The 19,854-nt window shown below is 41.5% G+C and overlaps 1 protein-coding gene across 1 annotated transcript in view; it reads left to right on the top strand.

Annotated features, from left to right (window-relative positions):
• Nucleotides 1-19,854, top strand: part of LOC126297663 (dual specificity mitogen-activated protein kinase kinase 7-like) — a 170,759-nt gene that overhangs the window by 39,748 nt on the left and 111,157 nt on the right. Inside the window, exon 3 of the mRNA XM_049988747.1 lies at nucleotides 13,014-13,127. Coding sequence (XP_049844704.1) covers nucleotides 13,014-13,127 — 114 coding nt within the window. The remainder of the gene's footprint in view (nucleotides 1-13,013; nucleotides 13,128-19,854) is intronic.

Raw genomic sequence — 19,854 nt, 5'->3', positions numbered from 1 at the left:
AATGCATGGAGTTGCAGGCCAGTGCGCAGGAGCGCACTTTGGTGCGTGATGGGGCGTGAGGACTGACCACAGGGCCAGCATCTGTGGCAACGGAAACTGCAGTGGCATGAATGAGCGGGTCAGTTGCAACTGGGCTGACGGTGAGAGGTGCTGCATCAGTGTTTACTGGACAGGTGTTGGCGCTGGCAGTGGCAGTGCTGGCTGGACCAATGGCAACAGGAGTGCTGTCTGCAGCAGGGGCAGTCCAAGTGAGCCAGCGGTGGCGGGTGTGGTGGTGGAGGCAGGTACAGTTCGTGAAGGCAGGTGCAGTTCGCGAACTGTGTGAAGGAGCACGGAAGAGCAGAGATGAGAGCTGGAGGAGAAACAGGTCAGCAGGCAGCGAGAGAAGGGGTGTGGAACAGCAGGTGCTTGTAAGAGCACTACAATCAGGTCATAAGGAAGGCATCACAGAAAGGTGTGGAAGGTACAAGGTGTGAGGAGCAAGCAGAGGAGACCGGCTGTTGGCAAATTTGGACACAACGGAGCCAAGTGACCTGTCGAGGCATGTGGAAACACACTTGGGGGAGCAGACGCACTTGGAACCAAAGGGCTCAGAGGGGAGAAATAAGTGAGAAGCTGCAAACAAGGACAGAAGGAGAACTGGAAGCCAGAATAAGGAAAACAGGCACGGAAGAGCTGGCATTGTTAGGGATGGAGGCCACACAGGTGTCGATTTTAGAGAGGACCTTGCCAGCAGTGCCGAACTCGTCGAAACATGTCGGGGGCAGAGGAGAGAACAGTGTATCTGCAATAGCCCCACATGGCACTGGGTGTCAGTAGATCCAGCCACAAAAGAGCCTGTGACAGGAGGCAGTGGAACCTGTAACAAAGGCATTTGGTAGTCTTGAGACAGCAGAGATGATGTCCCCAGAAGAGGAAAGGGATCACGAAGCCCAAGAGATGGTGGGGGGCTGTGTTATGAGCAGTGAGCTGGTCCTGCTAGTGGATGTAAGAGAGGGGAGAAAGTTCTACTCCAGGATAAAGGTACAGAAGAAGGCGGTAGGCCGAAGTACCAGACCAGACAATGAGAAGAGCATGTCGGTGACAATCTTTGCCGATGATAAAGACCACAAGAGATCCTATATTCTGAATAGTTTTTCTTTAAATATTTTTTAAAATATTTTTTCTTTAAAAAGAGTGGGTTACATTACCGGTTTCAACAAACTACGTTATCATTTTTGAAAATGATGATGTGGTTTGTTGAAACTGGCGATGTAACCCTTTATTTTTAAAGAAAAAATTTATGTGCTGTGACTATGGCTTCACTACTGTAGTGTCAAATAAACTTTTACACCACAAGAGATCATTTGGGTTGATCGAGAAAGGCAGACCATAGCTTACACAAAGCTCAAAGTGTCTGAAGTGGTGCACATGGAAGCTGGGTCTGCAGTTACAAATTGTGAGGGACACTGTCTGTAATTGGAGAAAGAGGGGTGACCTCAAAAAGCACTAATTCAGCATTGCAGAAAACACGCAAAAACAAAAATCCTCATCAGCAACTGAATTGTAGCACACAATACAAAAGAATACCGAACCATTACTTGTTTATGGAGCCACAAATAAGTCTGCACAGATTACGATAACTGGGAAGCAACAGCTGAAGGAGATACCAACTCTGTAGCTGTGTTCTGATGTATCATAGCCTATCCATAGTGTAAAAAAGAGTGATGTTCAGTGTAGCATATCCAGATTTCAAGTGCGACCAGGTAGGATGACAGTGGACAGCAAGATGAAGAATCCACATATAGTCTTACAAAGCACATTTATTGTAGCATCAGTGAAGATAGTAAAGTCTCTCATGAGACAGCAATAACAGAAATGATTGTCCATGATGAAAGTTACGTACAGATCAAAATCCAAATAAACATTGCTTCGATAACCTGCCATAACACCATATACAGTTGCACTGAGTTGCCCTTATGATTTATGGCAGCTGCTGGGTGATGTATTGGAATGATGCTGTGTGATGCAGACTTGATAGGAGCTCCAGCAGATGAGATGCCATAGGCAGCCGGCGTAAGTGGCATGGAATGGAGCTTCAATTGCAACTGTCTGCTGGAGGTTGCACTATGACTTAAGTACACTGCAGTGGAGGGATACCTTTGGGCTCTCGGTGACCGTGAGACCTGCAGACATGAGCTAATGCGTAATAACAGTGCTGTCGTCATTGCTGTAGAAGCAGGATTCTCTGGTGTGCACTATTCTCCTTTTAGGGAACCTTCTTCTCTGGTAATCTTTCTACGAGCAGTGGTAATGGTCCCTGGTGGCACCTAATAGCATTAGGCCTGTAAACATAATATATGTGATAGGCACAGAATCCACATACATGCTATACTGGCGAGGCACACAAACAGACTGAGAAAGGCCTGCGGGCGAAGCAAAATAAATTGAGCTGCAGAAACTACCAGGGTCGAGAAAGACTTGGGTATTTTCTTAAAAAGCAATCCAGTGGGTTGAATTGGCTTTTTATGTTTTTATTGGTTTTTTTCTTATTAACAATTATGAGTAATTTATTCAAAATGCTAACCTATTCTTAAACTCATTTATTCTAAATATGTAGAAATTGTAACAGAGCACTCTGAAGAAGTTCCTGGTAACATTAGCAAAATCTTGGATAATGTTATAATTCGTAAAAATGCCACTCGTCTTTTCTCGTAACTGTCAGATATTTGTAGAGTTGTGAATCGTCTTCAAGCAGACAGCACAAGTATTGCACAAGCTGTGAAACTATGGAGCCCAATAAGAACATATTACCAAACAAAAGGAGTGCCAATATGTTAGAACCAATATTTTAGGGAGAAGATTAACTGCTGAACAAGAAGAAAGTACAGAAAACTGATTCATACAGATGTATTCAGAGTGGAGTGCAAGTGTTATGTCTTGTAGGATTACTGATTCTGAATATTTTTCCAACAATATGTTTTCTGATGCAGTTTTAATATAGTTCCATCCAAACAAATAGCAGAAGATAATGGAGCTGAAAACAGCAGAATAAAGAAACTTACCAACAGGACTTATTACTTTTGTGAAAAGCCTCATTTATTGCCATGCCAGTATTGTATCCACTGAGAGAATCTTCTTAACATATGGGCCTGTTGGAATTTGGGAAAGAAACGAGCTGAGAAATTAGTGAACATTCATAAATTTCTGTATGTTTGCAAAAAGTACTAAATTATTCTTTAAGGTTTTTTTTTATAGAAATGCAAACGTTGTCTAATATGTTTCTTAAACTGAGAGAAAAGTTAAAACTCAATGTTAATAACTTTGTGTTGTACAGTTCTGACATGGGTGCATATGACCCTCGTTGTTTTTGCACCCTAAGAGAAAACAAAACAAAACAAACAATGTTAATAAATTAAGTTCTTGTGACAGTAAACAGTTGCCCTGAATAAATATGATGGCCCCTTTTAAATTGTATAAGGCTAACGATGTAACTTTAGCATGTTAGTGAGTGAGGAATGACACAGAAAATTATAGAAATGAGTGTTTCATTTCATACATAATTTACTGACAAAAGAGCATTCATCCTTGCTTTTGAAGGCAATTCACTTCCTGAAATAATTAAAATAATGGTCTACGATTGTGTTGTAAAGCTGTAGTTCTCATTCACCATGTGGTGCTGTAAATGTCATTGTTTCGGTCATATGTCTCCATGTTCTGTGAACAACTCAGTTTGTTGAGACTGTGATGGGCCACTTCAGGAAAACTTGCTATATGAGCAACCACTGCTCTGTGTTAATTGCAGAGACAGTCATCCTCCCTGATCCTTGAAGTGTGCTATCCTAATTATAGAACATAAAATCCAGGAACTTAAGGTCTCATATCACCTCTCAAGTTTTGCAGTTTAGAAAAAGTACAATTGCTTGTATCTCATCCCAGTTATGTTGAATTTTGCCATTTCTATGGCCAGGCCATTGGCAATACCTCGAGTATTTTACCCCCTCCATTCCCTCAACACTGAACACTGGTAATCACGCAAGTAAATTAGCCTCTGTGGGAGGTAGGTTGTCCCCTCTTGTAGTTCCTGCAGCACCATTTTTGGGAACCTCAACTCCCTGCATCTGGCTGTAGAAACAGGATACTGTGATATGCACTGGTGACTCGGTTCCCTTTAGGGAACCTTCGTCTCTGGAAATCTACATACCAACGACCTGACACCAGCCACTTGCTGAAGAAACTGTGGACTACAGATCCCACAGTTGTCCTGCTCCTCTACAAGTCCTATCCCTGCATTGGACAAGCCCACACAAGAGTGCTGATGCTCTAAAATAGGTAAGGAGAAGAAGAAGAAGAAGAAGAAGAAGACATCTTGAGAGAAAGCAGTTCCAGAGGCGTCAGATCATCCCATGCATCTTGGAATGTGTGTTCATCGATGTTGTTCTACTGCCACGAGTGATCCTGGCGTATGTGGCCCCTCACACCTAATCAGGATGCCCTTGAAGTGATAGTGATAATTCAGTCGAACTGCAATGGATTTCAGTTTCACCTGCCAGAACTACAAAAACTAATGTCCTCCCCTTCTGTGTTGCTCTCCAAGAAACACATTTCACTAATGACTATTCGCCAACCACTCAAGGTTACTGTGCCTTCTGTTGGGTCTGTACTGGCTTCTGGAGGGGTGTGTATGTGGGTTCCTAGAGGTGTTACCCTTGAGTGGATTCCACTCCATTGGAAGCAATAACAGTGCGAATGTGTGTGGTCCCAGCGATCACCATTTCAGCATTTATTTATCCCCTGGCAGGGCTCTTACATAACTTGAGATGGCCACCCTAATCTGACAATTCCTCAGCACCCAGCTGCCCCCCCCCTCCCCCCCCCCCCTCCCTCCATTTCCTTCCTTGGGATTTCAGTAGGTGCCTTCTGATTGACTAGCTCCTTTGTGATCTTGATCCTCAATGATGGTACTGTTACTTACTTTAGTGCTACCCATGGCACCTTTTCTGATACTAACTTTATGACCTTATCTCTCAGTCTCGTGGCTTTGCTGCAGTTGTACTAAATGATGATCTTTGTGACAGTGATCGCTTTCCTTATTACTGCCAAAAAGACCAGTTGCCATGCTGGCCTCTCTGAAGGACCAACTGCCAGTGGTATACCTGTGTTGTCACCTTCATACCCTCTCCACCATATTGTGTTGATGAGGTTATCAGAGATGTCTCGGACATGTTCACTCATGTCAATGGAATTGTTAACACCCCTTTCCACAGGCCCCCTCCACCAGCTGTTGATACCATGGCAGACCAAAGACATTGCAACAGCTGTTCAGGACTGTCAGATCGCTTGCGACCTGCTTCACAGCCCATCATCATCACTTTTAAGCAGCCCTATACAATGCCTCACTACCCAGTTAAATGCATTAAGAATGGATGCTGGGATCCTGACACCTCTCCTTGGGAATGTATGTCTCTTTGTCCCAGGTATGGGCCAAGCTCTGTAGCCTACTGGGCCTCAGAGGATTAGCAACTGTTCCTGATCTCCTCCTTCATGGTGGTATTCCTACTGATGTGTCAGGTCTTGTTGATTACCTTTTGAGACCCTTCCAGTGGCCTCTTCTTAAACACACCTTTTTGGAACACATAAGACAAGTCGAAGATATCCCCTCCAAAATAACCCTGCTTTATATTATGAAACTTTCACTGACTGGAAACTCCTTCAGGCTCTTGATTCGTCTCATGATATGGCCCCAGGCCATGATTTGATTCATAATCATATTATCCAACATTTGAATGTGATTCAGACTCTGTCTACTAAAAGACTTCAAACTTATTTGGCTAGAATGCGTTTTCATTGTGTGATGGAGGGATAATGTCGTCATCCCACACCTTAAACTGAGCAAAGAGCCAACATCCAGCAGAAGCTACTGACCCATTAGCCTCACCCAGTGCACTCTGCAAGCTGCTTGAAAGGATAGTAGCTGGATGATTTGCTGGTGTCTCAAATCACTGTCTTTTGTTCCCCTGTCAGTGGGGTTTTCTGGAAGGACAACCACAACTGACTCTCTGGTTATGTAGCAAATTGCAGTTAATACGCTTTTTGTAGGTGTCACCATTTCATTGATATCTTTTTTACCTGCATAATGGATATTAACACCACTTGAACCCATCACATTTTACTTACCCTCCATGACAGGGGCTTTTGAAGCTCCTTGCCAATTCTTATTCATCAATTTTTATCCAGAGATTGCTTTGGGTAAGAGCCGGTATGTTGTTCAGCTCCCAATGGCCCAAGAGAATGGCATTTCTCAGAACTCCATACCGAGTGTTGAACTCTTCCTTATCACCCTCAACAGGCTAGTGACAGCTGTTTTACCTGTGGTTAACCCCATGCTGTATTTCAATGAATTTTGCATTCAGTATAGTTCCCAATCTTTAGCACCAACTCCAAGGACCCATCTGAAGGGCTAATTTTCTCCTGAAAAATTGCAAGTCATACATTTCTTTCATCATACCGCAGTTTGTCTTGAGACAGAACACTACGTGGATATCCAGCATTTGGACATTGTTGCACAGCCACAATTTTTGGGGTTGCTGTTTGATAAAAAGCTGAAATGGCTACCCCATATTCATTAACTGGAGACTTGTTGAATATGAAAGCTTGAGAGCCTCTGCTTCCTTCCTGCTTAGGCTGTGGATTGTGTGACTCAACTTTGTATTTACTTGGCCATGGTCTTGTCTCGATTGTACTATAGTTAAGGGTTTATGGCACAGCAGCATCTTTGGCTTTGGAATTATTGTATCCAGTACATCATCACGGAGTAAGACTGACCACTGGCACATTCTGGATTAGTACCATGAGTCTCCTCACTGAAGTGGGCATCTTACCACTCCAGTTGCAATGGTACCTACTGTTCTCACTTTTTCTATCACCATAAGACATTTTCCTAATCACTTGATTTATCAAATTCTATTTTCCTCTGTGGGTGAGGGGGAGGAGAGGTGTGACCCATCATACATGCACTGTAGGTGCGTTTTTGTAGTTGCTGGGACCTCTGTCTACTGCAACCCCTTAGAATGTGCTATCTGTGTAATCCCATGCACCCTGCTTTGTTAATACCAAAACCATAAATTAAAACCAATCTTTTTCAAGGGCCTAAAGTTTGTCATCCTCATGACCTGTTGACATCTGTCTCACTTCTTCAGGAGTGTCGGGGTGCTACTGTCATTTACACTGTTGGCTCTAAAACCACACATACACTCCTGGAAATTGAAATAAGAACACCGTGAATTCATTGTCCCAGGAAGGGGAAACTTTATTGACACATTCCTGGGGTCAGATACATCACATGATCACACTGACAGAACCACAGGCACATAGACACAGGCAACAGAGCATGCACAATGTCGGCACTAGTAGAGTGTATATCCACCTTTCGCAGCAATGCAGGCTGCTATTCTCCCATGGAGACGATCGTAGAGATGTTGGATGTAGTCCTGTGGAACGGCTTGCCATGCCATTTCCACCTGGCGCCTCAGTTGGACCAGCGTTCGTGCTGGACGTGCAGACCGCGTGAGACGACGCTTCATCCAGTCCCAAACATGCTCAATGGGGGACAGATCCGGAGATCTTGCTGGCCAGGGTAGTTGACTTACACCTTGTAAAGCACGTTGGGTGGCACGGGATACATGCGGACGTGCATTGTCCTGTTGGAACAGCAAGTTCCCTTGCCGGTCTAGGAATGGTAGAACGATGGGTTCGATGATGGTTTGGATGTACCGTGCACTATTCAGTGTCCCCTCGACGATCACCAGAGGTGTACGGCCAGTGTAGGAGATCGCTCCCCACACCATGATGCCGGGTGTTGGCCCTGTGTGCCTCGGTCGTATGCAGTCCTGATTGTGGCGCTCACCTGCACGGTGCCAAACACGCATACGACCATCATTGGCACAAAGGCAGAAGCGACTCTCATCGCTGAAGACGACACGTCTCCATTCGTCCCTCCATTCACGCCTGTCGCAACACCACTGGAGGCGGGCTGCACGATGTTGGGGCGTGAGCGGAAGACGGCGTAACGGTGTGTGGGACCGTAGCCCAGCTTCATGGAGACGCTTGCGAATGGTCCTCGCCGATACCCCAGGAGCAACAGTGTCCCTAATTTGCTGGGAAGTGGCGGTGCGGTCCCCTACGGCCTTGACGTGCATTCGTGCGTCGCTGCGGTCCGGTCCCAGGTCGACGGGCATGTGCACCTTCCGCCGACCACTGGCGACAACATCGATGTACTGTGGAGACCTCATGCCCCACATGTTGAGCAATTCGGCGGTACGTCCTCCCGGCCTCCCGCATGTCCACTATACGCCCTCGCTCAAAGTCCATCAACTGCACATACGGTTCACGTCCACGCTGTCGCGGCATGCTACCAGTGTTAAAGAGTGCGATGGAGCTCCGTATGCCACGGCAAACTGGCTGACACTGACTGCGGCGGTGCACAAATGCTGCGCAGCTAGCGCCATTCGACGGCCAACGCCACGGTTCCTGGTGTGTCCGCTGTGCCGTGCGTGTGATCATTGCTTGTACAGCCCTCTCGCAGTGTCCGGAGCAAGTATGGTGGGTCTGACACACTGGTGTCAATGTGTTCTTTTTTCCATTTCCAGGAATGTATCATGGTATATATTTTTACATCTCTCACAAACCAGGAACATCATTTGTTGCTTGAAACATAGTGTTTTTATGGTGGAGGTGATATCCATTACCAGAGCCCATATTGTATTAAACAGATGTCCCTGAACTTGGGCGTTGATCTGTAGTGACTCATTAAGCTGTCTTCAGGCTAGTGACCTCTGATGTACCAGTGGTTAACCCCTTGCTCTATACTAATGACTTATGCATTTGATGTAGCTCCCAATCTGTAGCTTTAACAGAATGCCGGTGCCAAGGAACCATCCGTATCTGAGATGTCTACCTGTTCCTGAGAAAAGAGGTTGCACAGACAGACAGACAGACAGATGAGCAACAAAGTGATCCTATAAATGGTAACAGAGAATGTCACGAATTGCAAGTCGAAATTTATGTCACATACTAAGGTCTATGGTCCATTTGGAGTGTAAAAAACAAGCTTCTAAGTAAATGCAATCAAAACATATGGTCAGGGCACTTCCCACTGAAATCATGAAATGTAGCGAGAAGCAAGGTTTTACAGTACAAGTAAAAATAAAATCTGAAAATTGTTAATTTGTAATTATATCACATGGAATTTTTTGTCATTTGTTATCTGTCTGCCTGTCAGTCTGTTAAGACCCAATTTTCTCAGGAATTACAATAGCCAATGTGCAGTTACACAAAGAATTTAAACTTAAAATTAAAATGTTCTTGAAATTTGTGGAATTCCCAGGTCCAATATCTTGCCAGTATCAATAGCAGTAACAGGCAAAACTCGTCAAGATTCTCAATTTCTGATATAGATGAACTATCTGTAGATAAAATTAACCCTCAGAGCACAAGTTCTAGTAGCACTTGGCCAATTTTTGATATTGTGACTGATAGCTTAATATTGATAGTAGTAATACGGGCTTGGAACGAAGGTGGCTGAAAATGTCCCCTATGCTCATCTCCTGTTCAGTGTTCCTTATTTGAGAACAATTTGTCTATTTCTTTCTCTTCTTGCATGCAGCGTCATCTCAGTTACAGTTGGTGAATATGAAATGGAGGAGTGGACAGAGGAAACTAATTTTAAGTTGTTGACTGACAGATTTGTGTGTGTTCTTTTTAACTCATCACATTTTGTTTTCAACTCTCTGGCACTTTGAGATGTGATATTGTTATGATTTTTAAGTTTCTGTGAGGTTTCCGAACCTGATTTTTTTATTTCAAACTTCTTACTTTTCATATCTGAGGTACTGGAAGGTATGGTTCCTTAAAGCACTTAACATTTTAAAATTCATAAACCATAAAATATAGACAGCAGATTCCAGTTGTATATACACAGTGTGTGATCATATCTGAAAGTATGGATGTTAGGTTATCTACCGAGGTATCTTGACACATTCAGTCATACTTGGAGATATCTGCAGTTCACCATGAGTGAATTAGGCTCGTCATTGGTACATTTAGAACCGACTTTTCTTCCAGTCTCTATTATCACTTAAAACTAGGTAGCAACTGTAACAAGCACACAAAATGTGCCGGTCAGGGTGGCCGAGCGGTTCTAGGCACCACAGTCTGGAACCACGCGACTGCTACGGTCCCAGGTTCAAATCCTGCCTCGGACATGGATGTGTGTGATGTCCTTAGGTTAGTTAGGTTTAAGTAATTCTCAGTTCTAGGGGCCTGATGACCTCAGAAGTTAAGTCCCATAGTGCTCAGAGCCATTTGAACACAAAAAATTGAAAAAGTACTCTGTGCCCCCAGATACTTGCATATTATAGCACTGCTATTCCTCGTATGCAAAGAATTTTCAGTGATCAACTCCAAACAGTGTCATTCTTTTAGATTCATGTAGAAAGCTGCATTTCATAAATAAATGGCAATTATTAATGTTTTACACTAGGGTAGGAGAAAACACCATTTCATCGTCTTAGGCAGCACACAATAGTTTTAGCTACAACACATTTTAGAAATGAAAATACTCCAGTTTTCATACTTGAGCAGCTTGACAGTTTCAACATTGCTTACGCTGATTAGTAAAAGCAGGGAGCTCCCCACCAGGTGATTAACTTTACCTCAGTCTATACACAGTATATACAGCCAAGTTTCAATTAAAATCTATAGAATTTAACTCTACGAGGTATCTCTGTGAGACATGGCTAATGATCAGCATGGCTATTTAAGTTCTCTGAGCACATTCCACCCAGTTACAAACAAGTGGGAAGGACATGCATTGGCTACCAAGACGAATCAGAACTTTGTGAAACAAGTAAAGTGAGGTAGTAAATTAGGAAACCTATGATGGATACAATTGAATGAGGAATGGTCACCAAAAGCAAGAATGTCATCAAGACAGAAAGGGAAGGTTGTGTGTGTTTGGTCGAACTGATAGACAATCACTATGAACTGAGAATATTTAGTTCAGATCTGATAAACACGTAACAGATGTGCTTGAAGCTGAAGGATATTATAAACTACAGAAACTACTACATTCTTGCTACAAAATATACTGCATTGAAAGTGACAGAGAAAAAATGATAGTAACTCTACATCTGGAAAAAGGACCATGTGGGGAAGCCTATAATAATTTTTAGTCAGATCCTACAAAAAAATATGTGATAAAATTCTAAGATTTTCTCATCAGTAAAGTAATATGGATTATCCTTGCAAATATGCGTTGAATCAATGAATATTTAATTAATATAATCTAGTATGTTATACAGGGTGGCAAATATTCTACAGAAGCGAAAGTAACATCACATGTTCTACATAGAAGTGTAGGGAGACCTCTAATGTTCTCAATATACTAAGAAGCATGAACGACCCGCATAAGCAAAAATGTTTCAGTAACAAGATGAGGAAGAGGAACACAAAGATGAAGAAGAAGAAGAATTGACACGGGATGGGAGATCACATAAACTTGGTATTACGGAAGACAGATGGAAGACTTATATTTGTTGGAAGGATTGAGGAAAATCATATAAGATGCTAGTGCAGCCAGTTTGAGTATTGTTCCTGCGTTTAGAGTCCCTCTCAAGCAAGCATGTCAATATAAAGTGGGGGGAGGATCAGAGTTGCTAAGTTTGTAGCAGGCTGGTGTAGCCCATGCAAATGTGGAACAGATATGCTCAGTAAACAGAAATGGGAATCCTTGGAAGAAAGATTAAACACTTTTCATGAAACCTTGCTGGGTGGATTTAGAGAACCTGTGGCAATTGTTTTGTTGCTATTGTGTATCTTGCCTAGAGAGATCATAAGAATAAGATAAAAAATTAAGGTTTGGATACAGGCATGTAGACATTCATTTTTTCTTTGCTCACAGTGTGACTGGAATGAGAGAGAAGATGGTAATATTGGTACAGAGTACCTTCTGCCATTCACTATACACTGACTTGCAGAACATATATGTAAATGTAAATGTAGGTGTGAATAATAATGTCAAGAAAAGGAAGATTAAGGTTTGATAACCCATCAATGAGATAATTAGAAATGAAGCACAAGCTTGGATTGTGGAAGGATATAGTCCATGTCCTTTCAAAGGAACAATCCAATCATTCACAAAAAGTGATTTAGAGATATTATGGTAAACGTAAATCTAGATGACTGTGCAGGGACTTTAACTTCCATCCACCCAAATATAAGTCCATAATATTACTGCTGAATCAACGTACTCTGTAATAATTAAGTAACTATTGCTGGCTGTCATGTCACAGTTAAGTCAGGAGGTCATGTGTAAAAGGTAGGAAGAGTTTGCAGTGGTTACCAAGATGGAGTTTGTGAAATCCTTTGGTCTTCGCAGCCCGTTTCTGGTTGGTGAAATGGGATAAAGTACCCATGATCTATCTGAGCATTTCCTATAATGAAAAGTGTTTTACTTTGGTGTTCTCATTTGTTTTTGATGCTCCGGTGATCATATGTCAGTAATCCATTTTTAAGGAGTGTTTTTATTTGAATGTTCCAACAACAATGTAAAATGAGGGTAGTGTCCTGTTTAAACTGGTGATGAGAAGGCTGGTGCACATTCAGAATTTTTTTTAATGTAGCCTGGTCACTGGCGATTTTAGTGTCTAATAACATAACAGGTGCATCCATTTTGTTTGCTGTTGTTGTTATTATTATTATTATTATTATTATTATTATTATTATTAGTAGTAGTAGTAGTAGTAGTAGTAGTAGTAATAATAATAATAATAATAATAATAATGTAAAAGGCTGCATCTATATGAGTATCCAGTAACAATGTTCTTGATATATGTGTGTCGTAACAGTGGTTTGTCATAAATTGGGAACAGCTCATGATTTAAATGAACTGTTTGATTATTTTTACTTACTTATGTTACATAAAACACAAATACTGTAATAATGACAGTTTGTTGATTTCATTTGTGTTTTCACAGAGGTATGAAACTGATCTGAAAGACCTTGAACACCTGGGTGAACTTGGCAATGGAACATATGGACATGTTGTGAAAATGCTTCATAAACCAAGCCAAACAGTCATAGCAGTAAAGGTATGTTTACAAGCGATCTGTTTAACATCGTTATACCTAAGAATATATTTATGTTTATTTAACTGGTTAGTCAAGATGTCTTGGTGGTCCATAGGTATAAGCGAGGCTACTTTGAGGAATATTGTTGTTTAAGATTATATACAGTGGATACCATGATTTTTATTTGTTGAGGAGCTGCTTTTGGAAATTAAGTTAATCTTTAAAGTAGCTGTGCCTGTCTCTGTAGCCATCAGATCTGTGTCACTGATTTCTATACAGAGGACCCAAGTTCGATTCCTGTTACTGCCAGGGATTTTTCCTTAGTAGGGCGACTGAAACGGGGTGCACTCAGCCTCATGATGTCAGTTGATGAGCTACTTGAATTAGAAGTAGCAGCTCCAAGGTGCAGAAAGCCAACAACAACTAGGAGAGTGGTGTGCTAACTCCATCTCTCCTCCCCTCATACCGCAATCAAAGATGCCATTGGTAGTGGATGACATGGTTCTCTGTCACTTCCATTTGGCCTGTCTGGGCCACATGTGGAGCTTTGCTTTTTGTGTGTGTTCAATCCAAAGGCACATACCCTGTAACACATGGATAGAGGATATGAAACTAAAGTTAAATGTGGATAGGCCAGTAGTGCCTCTAAATATAATGTTATTGTTGAATTTAAGAGATATTTTTCACAGTATCAACAAAGGGAGGAAAAATTAGTAACTTTCATTTCTGGGCCCATAGTGAATTATTTTGTATGTAAGTGCTCATAGCAACATGGTTTGGTAAAATGTCAAGGTTGAAACATAGCAAGACTGCAAGGTTATAGTAAGGTATTTGAGAAGTAGTTATATTTCATTTGATTTTTCCTGTTTACCATAGCACATACCGTATTTACTCGAATCTAAACCGCACTTTTTTTCCGATTTTTGTAATCCAAAAAAACCGTCTGCAGCTTAGAATTGAGTGCAAAGTAAGTGGAAGTTCTGAAAAATGTTGGTAGGTGCCACCACAACTAACTTCTGCCATCGAATATATGTAGCGCTACACAGGAATGCTTTGCAGACACAAAGATAAATACTGGCGCCAAAACCTCTGCGCCCCGAGTTTCGACCACTTCATTTTCATACATTATCCAACAAAAGTAAATACAAATTCTGTATTGTTCATCTTCAAATGTAGCAGCATTTCAATGTACTACGAAAATCCAACTGGCAAGACTGGGATGTTTGTCAATATGGCCAAATCTACGTTCTGAATTTTTTCCCACCTGTGAGAAGAGATGGTTGCTAATAGGAACTTTTATGAATTGTGAATCACACGCAGTATTCTCCTCACCATAAGAATAATATGAATATAAACATTTTGCCATGTATTCTTTCGTGTTTGCTGCTGTCTCATTTAAATCCTGTCTGCCCAATAAATTATGAAACTAGAGTGAGACAACAGCAAAGGCGGAAGAATATATATATATCATGTCATGTTTATATTCATAATATTCTTATGCCTAATAGTGATACAGTCAGAATTGAAGCACGGCAATTGACTAGATTTTTAAATCTAAGATGACTCTAATTTCTGTGCAGAATATAATGTACGAAAGAGGTGTCTGCAAAGATTTTCAAACAGAGAAAAGTTTTCACTAAACTCTCGTTCAGAACATCTTCCATCATACGGAGCCTATTATTTGGTTCTTATTGATCATTATCAAAGAAAGCAGCAGTGTAAGTAACTACAAATAGCAGTCTCTTGCCATTGTTTCGCTAATGAGACGATTCCTCTCTCTCTCTCTCTTTTTTTTATATAAATTGTAAGCGATGGTAGCGCACACAAAAGCAACCCATGCCGCGAGTGGCGACAGGCCATAAACACTCATTATCAGAATGCAACAAACACTGCGTGACACAGTACAGTAATGCATTTTCAGCTTAGAGTGACGTAAACACCTATAACAAACAGAACGGCAGTTATCAGGTCAAAGAAAAATAAGCAATCAATTTAAACCAGATGAAGCACGTGAAAAAGGAAGGGTACTCGTATAAATACGGACAGAGCACCTGATGCATAGCAATGACTACCGGGTAAAGCTTAACTGCTAAGCTTACGACTCGAACCAAACTACTGTAGCTGTATCGTCATTTATTTGACCTAAATTGTGTCTCATATTACAATGGACCAACTTTGTTTCGATTTGGAGGTGTGGCCTAAAACTCTTCTCTCTGCTTGAATTTTGAGTCTATCTTCAGGTGCGGCTCAGATGCGGAATTTTTTTTTTTCCTTGTTTTCGAGTCTCATTTTTCCGGTGCGGTTTAGATTCGAGTAAATATGGTATATACTGTGAAATACAAGTAAGATAATGCAGTAGCAACTGAGCCCCTTTCATATATTCTTGTAAAGTGTCATTTGCATTCCAGAAGTGAGGCATCAGTATCTGTGTTCATGTAGCTGTTGGTAGCTTCTACAGCAAATTGAAGGATGAAATATAGGGTCAGTTAGTAGTATGCTCCAGTTAAAAGTTATGCAGTCAACAATCCTACAGTAAAACTGATTGCTACGATACTTCCTTCTAAAGGTATAGCCCCAGTTTCATGTTTAATTTATTGAAACACACTTGAATGAATTACTGATTTCCTGATGGTATTCTGTCATCATTCAAGTCTCTTTTGTAATGGAGATCCATGATGCCTAGGTAGTGTGGTCTGAATTATGGTTTAAGTACACAATTGGAAATGAAATTATTTGCTGTATGTGACAAGTAAACACTTGTGCCAGCCTAGCGCTTGAAACAAGACACCTGCATTGCAAAACAGATTTTAACTTAGCAAGTACAATATGCATTGGCCCTTCATCATTTCAAGAAAATAACATTATACTGTATATGAATTGATCAGTCCATTTATATATTCTAAACAAAAACACCATCTAAAACTCTGTCGATGTGACTCGACTGCAGTGGTGGGAAAACCCTTTTGTTCAGAGAAGTTTTGCCGTAGATCTGTAAAATTCACTGCATTGACAGAGTAATTTTGAATCATTTCTAAGTTATGCATAGAAGATAAATAAGATTTTCCCACAGTGCTGGAGCAAATAGCCATCTTGTCTGATAATGAGGTTCAAGATAAGTTTTAATTTACTTGTGTGCAACAAGTTCAATACAACAAACTTTGTTTATCAGCATACATTCCTTCGTATTTTAATCGAGCACCGTAATAACAGTGGTTTACACAGACATTTCTGAGCAGTGGGACTTAGCTGTTCCATTGTTTCCCCAGACAATGTCCTAAGGATTTGCTTGCCAACAGAATTCAGTACCATCATTGTCAAGTTACATGTAATCCAGATGATTCTCAAGCAGGTAAGATCTGCTTGCTCAAAGGATTTCCTCATTTGTTCTGAATCCCAGCATGCTCGGCAGAGCATCCAGGAAAAGTATCCAGCTGAGAAGCTAGTTCAGAACATCTAGGATTACTCAGTGTATGTTCTCTTCAGATTCAAGATAAAAGCCTGTCATTCTGTTGGAACTGGGGCACAACAGAATTTGTGATAACAAGACTGCACACACAGCATCTTAGCAGACTTGAAATGAGAATTCAGTGATGTCTTGCAGGGTGACCCTGGAATCAGTTATGTCAGTGGTTAGGCCATAGTCATGGACATGTGGGAAAGTGAGTGTCTGGACCCAAGTGTCTTTTTGTCATGGTAAGACTCCAACAGGTGATGTATATTTTAGTTGAATGTTGGTGGTGCAATTTTTTGATATCAATCTGTTCCATGATTCTCCCTCCTTCTCCCCCTCCCCCTCTCCGTCCGTCCGTCCCTCCCTCCCTCCCTCCCTCCCTCCCTCCCTCCCTCCCTCTCTCTCCCTCCCTCCCTCCCCCTCTCCCTCCCTCCCTCCCTCCTTCCTTCTCCCCCTCCCTCCCTCTCTCCCCCTGTCTGTCTGTTTCATTGTTCTTTTGAGCCCTCAGTTCCATTATCTCCCTGATTGTTGTTGCTAATTTCATCATGCCTATGTCCACACTTACACAGCACATTGTGAGTTCATATGTTTCTGCACTGTGTTGTAATAGAGTGGAGCATTAGAGCATCATTTGGTACTGCTCTCTCTTCAACAAAGATTAGGATGACTGCTGATTTATGAAACACTAGTCACCTATAGTTTCTAAGCCAGCTCTAATAATTAAAGAAGTAAAGCAACTACATAATGACAGGAAATACCTTCAGAAAAATCTACATTTTCTCTCTCTTCTCAAAAGAAGAAGAAGAAGAAGAAAAGAATAAGAAGAAATCTACAGGGAAACAGAGAAGAAATCTTAAGAAAATGTAGTTTAAACTAGCAGAGTAAAGAACAAGTGCAACACCTGAAGATGTAAACAGTAACTTGTTTGAATTATCTGACCAACCAAATCAGTAACCACCCCTGATTTAGATTTTCCAATTGTGCATCTCAAAAGATAGAAATGGGCAAATAATAAACACATGCATAAGCACATCATGTATTATGGATGAACCTGGATTGGTTCAGAACACCCATGGAAAAGCAGAGTGTTGTCCACAGAGAAGATTCCCATACTTGTGTCTGCGGGAGATACACATCATCGACTGAAAGAATGACCTACATGGAAATGAGGCCACATCCATGACTGGATCATGCACTCTATGATTGCACCTCTAATGACTGATATTGAAGCAGTTGCTGTAAAATTGCACATTCTATTTGGTGTAACACTACATGACCTTCATTTGTCACACGAAGATGTCCTTGACAGAGAGGCCCTCTCCAAAGAGCCTCATGTGAGAGGATCTATTTCTTCTCAATATGGGTGTAACATACACTGAAGTACTGAAACAGACCCATCCTCTGCCACTGATCCCTCTTTCTGCACCTCTGCCACCATGCCTTTTAGTGTGTTGACCATATTAATATTTGGATCCATCTTTCCATAGAACATTCACTCCAAAAATTCTGCCTAGAAGGATACTGAACATAACAAACTGGATGTTGTTCAATCAACAGACTGTTTCTTAACTCTAAGATGATGATGAGAACGGTGTGAATCACTTGATAAGAATGACTCTTAATGCTATGGAAGCAGCAGTTTAAAAGTCATTGAACTAGAATAATAGGTGACCTGTCTCTTAGTACAATGATAAGTGTCATTCTGTAGTTAGGCTCAGGCATGTGGAACTGCACCACACATACTGTCCATCTGCAGAGAATCTTGCAGCCTTTGGGGCCACAAGAGCAAAAGACCAAAGTAAAATCGAAGGGAGTAAGAAATCATGACATCAGGCATTCATGGTAGATCGTCTGAAACTATCATACTCATATACACTGATGGGGAAAATCACAAAAAAACACTATTAATGTAGAGTAATGAAATTTTGTGAATACATTTGTCTAGGTAACATTTTTAAGAGATTATCATTGTAAGATCACAGGTTAATGTAAGCATGAGATAAGTCATTGCAAATGTGAAATGCTGGTACATTAATAATCTGTGTAACAGCCAGACTGTTGAGTGCAACATGCACACGTTGTGTTGTACAGGTGCTGGATGTCAGTTTGTGGGATAGAGTTTCATGCCTATTGCAATTGGCCGGTCAATACAGAGATGGTAAATGCTGTTTGTGAACAACATTGGAGTTGTCGTCTGATATGTGGTGGATGGAGACAGATCTGGTTATTCAGCAGGCTAAAGCAACACATTGACAATCTGTAGAGCACGTTGGGTTACAACATCAGTATGTGAGCGAACATTAGCCAGTTGAAAGACACTTCCTGGAATGCTGTTAATGAATGACGGCGTAACAGATAAAATCAACAGATTGCTCCACAAATTTGCAGTCTGGGTGCATGGGGGTAACAGTGAGAGTGCTCCTGCTGTCACACGAAATTGTATCCCAGACCATAACTCCCGGTGTAGGTGACACCAGTGAAGTCGCAAATGGCAGTAGCTTGGGGTCGATGGAATGCACGCTACAGGGCATCTGGCACAGAGCTGTCCTTGAAGTAACCAATTTGTAACAATTTGTTGTGTCACTGTGGTGCCAACTGCTGCTTAGATTCCTACTGCAGATGCAGAATGATGCACCAGAGGCATTCTGTTCTGTGGCTACATTCCTACCAAGTTTTTCTGCAGCACCAGAGAGGGATTATCCAGCTTCTCATAGACCTATTACATGATTGCCTCCAAATTAAGTGAGGTGTCGATAATGGCGTATTTGTCATCTAAAAGGAATTCTTGACTAACGTCAACTCACTGCATCCAGTCTCAAAGGTAACTAATGATCAAGATGGTTAAAGCATGTATCTAAAGCGAACCTGATTTACATCCTCATAGTGGCGCTACTAGTGCCACTCTGATACAACTGGCGTGAAATTTGAATAGACATCTCCTTTCAGATAAACAAACACGCCTACCAACTTTTGTTTTTGTGTCACAACTCCTTGCTGGTACATGTTGACTGAAGGTACTTGTATGGACTGCTGTTTCAACTGTGCTGAGGAGTGCATTTGACTTTTCTTTATTTTCTAACAGAATACAATTTTCCTTTCTGTATGTGGAGCTGTGTTACATACTATCTTATGCTTGAGACACTGCACCTGGACATTAGCAAATCTTATACTGCATGCTGCAGTACATGGAATGTACAAAGAAATAATTTATGTCTGTTTTTAATTAAATCTGGCTCATGAGAACTTTAGTCCACCTCCGTAGATGAGTGGGCAGCGTGGATGACTGCCATGCGGAGG

Source organism: Schistocerca gregaria, chromosome X (genome assembly GCF_023897955.1).
Source record: "Schistocerca gregaria isolate iqSchGreg1 chromosome X, iqSchGreg1.2, whole genome shotgun sequence".
Lineage (NCBI taxonomy): Eukaryota > Metazoa > Arthropoda > Insecta > Orthoptera > Acrididae > Schistocerca > Schistocerca gregaria.
This window is presented reverse-complemented; position numbering and strand designations above follow the sequence as displayed.